Genomic DNA, 8,043 nt, shown 5'->3' with positions numbered 1-8,043 from the left:
CGTGGAAGAACTTCGTACTTTTATCTAGATCATTGTCCCATTTTACCTTGGACTTCTGCCTCCAAAAGGATTCTTCTTGCTCCAGTAAGCCCTTGACTTTGTTCTCTTGATTAATCAAGTCATTGGCCAAAGCATCAGTGAAATTCCTCTTCAACTCTTTTTGCATAATCTCCAGAACCTCAGATTCCTCTCTCACTTTTGTGCCCAAGTTCCCAAAGATATTTTGGTTCCTGCGCTTCAAATCACCTTTCAGACGTTTGAGCTTTTGTGTAAGCACGAAAACTGAATGACCTTCTATGGGCTCAAACCAACTCTGAAGCATAAGTTCCTTTAAACTTGGATCAGTGGTCCATATCTTGAAGAATTTGAAGGGTACATTCCTGGGCCTTGGAATTGTGATTGTCCAACCAACAAGGGGTGAATGATCAGAACACAATTTGCTCAGAGCCCTGTACCTCTAGCCTGGGTGCAAAAGGTTCCATTCATTATTTACAAATGCTCTGTCCAGCTTCCCCACTACCTTGTCCACTCCCATCTGTTTATTCCACCAACTGAATTCGAACCCTGAGTGAGGCGCCTCCATCAACTGATTTGAACTTACCATGTCTCTGAAGTCCGACATTGCCACAAACAGGGGAGTTCTTCCTCCTTTCTTTTTTGTTGGACTAAGATATGCATTGAAGTCACCTATAATGAGTCATGCTCTAGACTGAGAGTATAAACTGCTCAACTCTGCCCATAGTTTTCGTCGTCTCACATACACTGAGCTTGCATGAATGATAGTAATCAACCCATTCTGAGACTCTACTGTGATGTGTTGGCTCGATTGACTGTGTAGAGTTGGAGCCAACAAGTCATTCCTCCAGAGCAGCAAGAGATTAGGCACCCTGTTATCATTAGAATTGTGAACAATTTGGGTGTAAAGCCCCAACCTAAGATTTAGAAAAACTAGAGGGATCAATCTTAGGCTCAGCTATACCAATGATATCTGGCTCCCATTTTTTCACAAGCTTTGCCAGCCTAGATTTCGTTTTATCGTTCGAGATACCTCGAACATTCCAAAATATGCACCTCATTAGGAAAAAAGATGAGTTTATTATCAAATGAGGCAAGCCTCAATTCTTATTTGCTTATTTCACCCCAGACTGAAGCCTTGTCTTGGGTGGAGAAGCATTTTGCAACTTCCATTGAGGCATATAGCCTCTTTTCTTTGTTGGGTTGTCCCCCTTGTCAGGTGGTAAATGTTCCTCTGCCATATCCGCCCAGCTATTGGATGTGAAACCCCAATCTTTATTGAGTACTCATCACTGCATTGTTTCTCTCTGTTGCATCCTGTTGCAGGATAAAGTTGTTGAAGTTTTCCTGATCCCCATATAAAGTACCCTGGTGAACCACCATATGTAGAACCATATCGGCCTCCACATTTATAATATCTCTCTCCTTCTCTATCGGTGCTGATAGAGTGATGTGATTACCACTAATATCATGAATCACCATAGCCAATGTATTCGAGGAAACCTCCTTATCGACATCCACAATATCATTCACCACTTGCGGCTCTGTAGCATCAAAGAAAACCTCTTTGGCTGCCCCATCCACCTCTTCACTGATTGTATTCATGGCCTCAAAACTATTGTTGACCACAGGTCCATTAGCCGTTCCTGAGGTTCTACCTTCCTTAACTTTTCAGACCTCCGAGCTTGTTTCCCCATGTTCCCGCCTGTGCCTGTGTCCCCTTTTCCTCTTGGGATGATTGATGTCTGCAGGAGGAGGAGGAGGAGTCGAGTCTGTGACCACAATCTTCCCACCTGCACTCATGGCCCTCTTGAGCTTCTTACATTCCGTTACGAGATGCCCGACAATTTTGCAGTGGTTGCACATCTTAGGCAACTTCCCCACTTCTACTGTTTTCCAGAAGTTATAGTGAGGCGTTTTAACATATATCTGGTCTGGTAACGGCTTCAACAGGTCTACATCCACCAGAATGCTTGCGTAATACCCATACTCTTTGCGCAACGTTTTCTCATCTATTTGCATTGGGTAACCAACCCCTCGTGCAATAGAGAGCAGAGTTTCTGGTACCCAGAATTCTTGTCCAAGTCCCGGCAGACGAATCCAAACCAAGGCATGTGATTGTCGCTGCAAATCTAGGTTGAAATTAGGACTCCATTGACTTAGGCGGAGAGGAACCTCGTCAAAGTTCCAGGCCCCCTGAGCCCATACTCTATTCATGTCCTCTGTGTTAGAGAAGCAAAGGAAGAGAAAGCCGTTCCCAATTGGCGTGATAAGCCACTCCACAGTTGGTTGCCATTTTTCCTTTGCTAGTCTTCTGACTTTCTCAAGCGGCATCTTCACCAAATCAATTCGACCGATGAGACAATGTTTGCAGTATTCCAATCCTCTTTCATAGGCAGAGGGTGAGATAGTGATGGAGGGATAGTCTCCCATCTGTTCTAGATGTGGAAGTTCATTCATCACCACCTGTGGCAGAGAGCTTTGCTTCGTTGCTTCTGCATAACTCCTGGTTGGTACCGTGCTATCAACAACACTCATGTTGCCCACCACCCCCGAGGGAGTTGGGTTCTCCTTCTCATAAAGGTTCATCCTTGACAATCTATTCCGAAACACTCACTGTAATTCAATGAGGGATTTTATCCGAAAAAAGAGAGCATGAGGATAAGAAGCCAAAAAGCCTAACCTTTTTAGAACTCTCACTGTTCGCAGTGAAGGATTTGACCCAAAAAGGCAGGAAGAAAAGAGATTTTCGGAACTCACACTGTTGAGCAGTGTAGGATTTTACCCGAAATGGAAAGAAAAAAGGATTGAAAAGATAGAGAAGAGTCTCCTATCTTTAATTTTAACTAAAAGCGGCAAAAGCAAGGAGTACTGGATCCTAAACTCAACTTATGTAATATCACACCCAGTCGCCCCAAGAAGAGTCCCCATTGTATTGGTATTGTTAAATCCTTCAATTGGCACTCGGCATATAATTTACATTAGACTTTAGTCTTTTAAATTCATTCAAATCTTAAGCCTACACGGGCCTTTAATTTTCAACATTTTAAACTCATTAAAAAAAAAACATGACTGGACCGCTTAGACCCGCTTAGTCGGTTCACTGATTTTTTAAACAACTTGGGCCTAAGCTAATCGGTTGGGCACCTCCTAGCGCCTAGAGGCGGCCACCTAGACCGATTTTTAGAACAATGATAAGAGGAAGTGGTGTTGTTGGAAGCTCATAAAAATTAGTGATGACGTCATCACCCGGAAGGTATAAATATGTGATTAGTTATTTTGACTCGTTCCTGGACCGAAAACAATTGTGTGAGTTACCGAAACTTCCGAGATTATATCCGAAACTTTCTGCAAACCAAACCAAAAAAATTGGTTATCCTAAGAAGATGACTCTATTTTCATTGGAAAATAAGTGTTCACTCCTAAATTGAAACTCTCCTTCTAAGTCTAAATTTATTGATTTTCATAGACATACCTACTTCAAAGGGTAAATAATATATAACTCTTTTACGTACCTTCACTACGTTCTTCTCTTTTCCACCTTTTTTTTTTCTTGTGTTCTGTGGAATTCTTTGGTTTCTTACAAGTTTCTTTGGGGTACTTTCAACAAGGTCTTATCTTTTTTTCTTTTTCACATATTCATGTACGGAAATGCTTTAGAGATGTCTTCTGTTATATTTTTTTTTAATGATCTGAAGAATTGCAATGATCCTTTTATCTGTTAGTTGTGTTAAGTGGGTATAATGCATTATTTGCTGATATCGTGGTTGATGTTTGATTGGTGGATTGTTTATCTTTTCTGATTTTTGTACGTTCTCATGCATAATTGTCTGGATTGGATAGATAATACATGAAATCACCTATCAACTTCCCAAAACTATAAGGTGAACCCCCTCAATGTTGTTAATATGTACAAAAGAAAAAGAACAACCTAATTTAGATTCATGGAATTGTCCTGTGGACTAAATTCAATCTCTATTTTGAAATAATTTCAGTCTCTAGTATTTGTCCGAATAGAGTCACTGCCATTCGCTCGAGCCTGAAAACATAGCAACTTTGTGGCTTACAAAAACATGAAGCGCCTATGCTACCTAAATCTACCATCCATCTCCTACTTTATGCTGATTTACTATATTTTTCGTATGTGAACTCAATTTATCTTGTACCGAAAGAAAATATTGGCATCCCGCCTCCACCAACATCACCTAGACAGTCCTCCATTTTCTTTTAAATGGTTGTGTTTATTCCAGCTTAGGGGAAGAATTACTTCTAGGACAACAATGGAACAGGATAAGAAGTTTGTCTGTAATCACCGTGGACATTTTCTTTTATATTGGTATATGTGTGAACTAGTTACTAGCCATAATCATAAGGTACTTAAGCTGTATGTTCCAAAGTTTTTCAGTTGGATCCTACTTGGTAAGCTTGTTAGTTCTTGTTGTTCATTGTGAAGCAAAGTTTGCAGTGATTGTACTATTGCAAGTGCATGGTTACTTCTTCGTTACAATTGGTATACCACATTGTGTCAGGCCCCGCGACTATGCAGCCCATTGCAAGAGTTCGTCCTGCAAACAATTGCAAACTGTCTGCAACAGATTTTGTGGGGTTTCCAATGTTTCCCAGTGTACCAGTAGTAAATACGGAGCACTTAATTCAAATTCACGTCATATTTATACTGTACAGAGCACTTCTTTATTTGTCTTTGGAACACAATCACATGCCCTGAAGCAAGTTACTCTTCGGACAATGTCGAATGAAAAACACAATGACCGAGATCGTCTTTATTTACATCTGGTTAACCTTGTATGTTTGCTAGCTTGCTAGCATACAACTCTGATACTAGATAATTTAGATGAGGTAACATCTTATTCGTTCATGTCATTATATCTTGGTAGACAGTACCTTAATTATCACCTCATTTGAATTCCCAAACTTGATCTTGTAGATTTTTTTGTAAAATGTTGCTTGCTTTATCTCTTAAGCTTAGTTTGTTCCTTATTTGTTAGATATCTCAACTTCAAAATGTAAGAGTCAGATTCTAGTTCTTATCAAGTTACAGTACTTCAAAGTCTTCAATGGCTAAACGGTCAACTCTTCACCTGTATGATTCAGCTCATCTTGCTTATTTGTTGTGTTCTTCCCTCATAATTTTCCCTATCATTTGTGTTGCAGTTGTGCATTATTGAGTCAGAAAAGAAGGGACAGAGGATGTCGCCTGAGCCTGGTTCATACACTCCAAAAAACATCCTTATAACAGGTGCAGCTGGTTTCATTGCCTCACATGTAGCCAACACACTCATCAAGAAGTACCCCGAGTATAAGATTGTGGCCCTTGACAAGCTGGATTACTGCTCCAGTCTCAAGAATCTCCTCCCTTCCTGCTCATCTTTGAACTTCAAATTTGTCAAGGGGGACATTGCTAGTGCTGACCTTGTAAACTATCTCTTGGTTGCAGAGGATATAGACACAATTATGCACTTTGCTGCCCAGACCCATGTTGATAACTCTTTTGGTAACTCTTTTGAATTCACAAATAACAATATCTATGGGACTCATGTTCTACTTGAGGCATGCAAGGTCACCCGTCAGATCAAGCGCTTTATTCACGTGAGCACCGATGAGGTCTATGGTGAGACTGATTCTGAGACTGATGTAGGGAATGTTGAGGCTTCCCAGCTCCTCCCAACTAATCCTTACTCTGCCACAAAGGCGGGAGCAGAGATGCTTGTAATGGCATACCACCACTCATACGGCCTCCCGACTATCACAACACGAGGTAATAATGTCTATGGACCAAACCAATTCCCTGAAAAACTCATCCCAAAGTTCATCCTCCTAGCCATGAAGGGTGAACCATTACCAATACATGGAGACGGGTCAAATGTAAGAAGCTACTTATACTGTGAGGATGTCGCTGAGGCATTTGAGGTGATACTCCACAAAGGTGTACTTGGCCATGTATACAATGTTGGAACAAAGAGAGAGAGGCGAGTGCTTGATGTAGCTGAGGATGTGTGCAAGCTCTTTGGCTTGAATTCTAAAGAAGTTATCAAATTTGTTGATAATCGACCTTTTAATGACAAGCGGTACTTTTTGGACGATCAGAAGCTCAAGAAGCTCGGGTGGGAGGAAAGGACCCCATGGGAAGAAGGATTAAAGATGACAATTGATTGGTACAGGAAGAATCCTGATTGGTGGGGGGACGTGTCTGCTGCTCTTCTTCCCCACCCAAGGATGTCAATGGCTAGCTTTTCCTATGATGATGCGTTTTTTGTGCATGGAAGATCTTTAAAAGGATGTAATGAGCCTGTGGGACAAGAGCGTGGTGGCACAGTGGGGTTGAAGTTCTTGATCTATGGAAGGACAGGTTGGATAGCTGGATTATTAGGAGGGCTCTGCAAGGATGGTGGGATAGATTTTGAGTATGGCCGAGGGAGATTGGAAGATAGAAGCTCCATCATGGATGATATTAGGAGTGTAAAGCCTACTCATGTGTTTAATGCAGCAGGTGTAACTGGCAGGCCCAATGTTGATTGGTGTGAATCACACAAGGTTGAAACTATCAGAGCAAATGTTTCGGGAACATTAACCTTGGCTGATGTTTGCAAAGAAGAGGGGCTTTTATTGGTTAATTTTGCTACAGGCTGTATTTTTGAATATGATAGTGAGCACCCAGAAGGATCAGGTGTGGGGTACAAAGAGGAAGACAAGGCAAACTTCATTGGTTCCTTCTATTCTAAGACCAAGGCCATGGTAACATAAATACTTGGATCTTCCATATATATCTACTGTTAATGCAATTTGAGTTATCATGCACTAAATGACTAAATGTTTATGTATAATCAGTTTTTTGCTCTGCTGCATGGGTCCTTTAAAATGGAAGCCGCACTCGTGTCGGACACCCCATTTTATAACTTAAAATGCCGTGTCCACGCCGAGTCCATGCCGTACCCATGCAACACGGGTTTTTTGGTTGATTAGGAATCCACGGATTAATCATATATCTGGAATTTGGTAGTCATTTTGTTGAACCCTTAAAAGTATTAAAGATCATTCTTCGATTCCTTTTGGATGGATCTTGTTCTCATATCTACATGTGGACATGAGCCTTAATAAATATTACCCATATTGATCTGAAAGACATGATATTGCAGGTTGAGGAGCTGCTTACCCAGTATGATAACGTCTGCACCCTTAGAGTCCGAATGCCAATCTCATCTGATTTAAGCAATCCTCGGAACTTCATCACCAAGATCACCCGCTACAATAAAGTGGTTAACATACCTAACAGCATGACAGTACTAGATGAGCTCCTACCAATATCTATTGAAATGGCTAAGAGAAATTGCAAAGGAGTATGGAACTTCACCAATCCCAGCGCCATTAGTCACAATGAGATCTTAGAATTATATAGAGATTACATAGACCCTAACTTCCAGTGGGTGAATTTTGACCTGGAAGAACAAGCAACGGTGATAGTTGCCCCCAGGAGTAACAATGAGCTGGACACTTCCAAGATTCAAAAAGAGTTTCCAGAACTGCTGACAATTAAAGATTCAATTATCAAGTACGTCTTCAAACCTAACAAGAAAACTTGAAGCCTCGTTGATAGTATATTTGAGAAGCAGCACACCTTTTAGTTCTGCCTAATGGTGAGCCATTGCCTTCCTTTTGTTATTTAAACAAAATTTCTTTTGGCATGTTCCGCATGTTGATATATTGATCACCTCTTACGAATGCACTATTCCTAAAATAGATTTACACTGGACGAGTTGAGTGAATGATATCAATCCCGTGTATCACGACTGTGTGTTCAAGAATAACTTTTCTTGTGTAATCTGCTGATCTTCTATGTCAGGTGTATGAGTGTATCACTAGTCAATCTTAACATGTCTAGCAGGAGGCACTGGCAGTGTTAATTATATATCATATGGTGGTTATTTGCATTTAGAGGGAATGGCCCTGTGCGGTTATAATGTTTGATGTGCTGTAGTAAATTGTGGTGCTGCTATTTCGACTCATGCAGCA

General features: G+C 40.9%; 2 protein-coding genes across 5 annotated transcripts; one reads left to right on the top strand and one right to left on the bottom strand.

Moving 5' to 3' along the window:
- Window positions 1-1,686: 1,686 nt before the first annotated feature.
- LOC147508552 (uncharacterized) lies at window positions 1,687-2,604 on the bottom strand. Its single transcript, XM_086597249.1, has one exon. It carries the CDS (start codon window positions 2,602-2,604, stop codon window positions 1,687-1,689), a length of 918 nt encoding a protein of 305 aa, XP_086453375.1.
- Window positions 2,605-3,307: 703 nt separating this feature from the next.
- LOC147508551 (trifunctional UDP-glucose 4,6-dehydratase/UDP-4-keto-6-deoxy-D-glucose 3,5-epimerase/UDP-4-keto-L-rhamnose-reductase RHM1-like) lies at window positions 3,308-7,817 on the top strand. 4 transcript variants are annotated; one of them, XM_086601017.1, is made up of 4 exons: window positions 3,321-3,502; window positions 5,022-5,101; window positions 5,188-6,768; window positions 7,170-7,817. In XM_086601017.1, exons 3-4 carry the CDS (start codon window positions 5,224-5,226, stop codon window positions 7,611-7,613), a joined length of 1,989 nt encoding a protein of 662 aa, XP_086457143.1. In that variant the 5' UTR covers window positions 3,321-3,502; window positions 5,022-5,101; window positions 5,188-5,223; the 3' UTR covers window positions 7,614-7,817. The 4 variants fall into 4 exon arrangements, with proteins under 4 accessions (XP_086457142.1, XP_086457143.1, XP_086457145.1 ...); XM_086601019.1 differs by having other exon boundaries at window positions 5,022-5,116; XM_086601016.1 differs by lacking the exon at window positions 5,022-5,101 and having other exon boundaries at window positions 3,308-3,502.
- Window positions 7,818-8,043: the final 226 nt, after the last annotated feature.

The sequence above is a fragment of the Coptis chinensis genome, chromosome 3, assembly GCF_015680905.1.
Source record: "Coptis chinensis isolate HL-2020 chromosome 3, ASM1568090v1, whole genome shotgun sequence".
Classification (NCBI taxonomy): Eukaryota; Viridiplantae; Streptophyta; class Magnoliopsida; order Ranunculales; family Ranunculaceae; genus Coptis; species Coptis chinensis.
The sequence above is the reverse complement of the archived record's forward strand: the minus strand, read 5'-3'. Positions and strand labels throughout refer to the sequence as shown.

Excerpts from the sequence above, each read along its gene's own strand:
- LOC147508552 (XM_086597249.1), bottom strand. The coding sequence starts at position 2,604 with ATGAACCTTTATGAGAAGGAGAACCCAACTCCCTCGGGGGTGGTGGGC.
- LOC147508551 (XM_086601016.1), top strand. The coding sequence starts at position 5,224 with ATGTCGCCTGAGCCTGGTTCATACACTCCAAAAAACATCCTTATAACA. Across the intron at positions 6,769-7,169 it reads ATTCTAAGACCAAGGCCATG|GTTGAGGAGCTGCTTACCCA; the intron begins GTAACATAAATA and ends ATGATATTGCAG.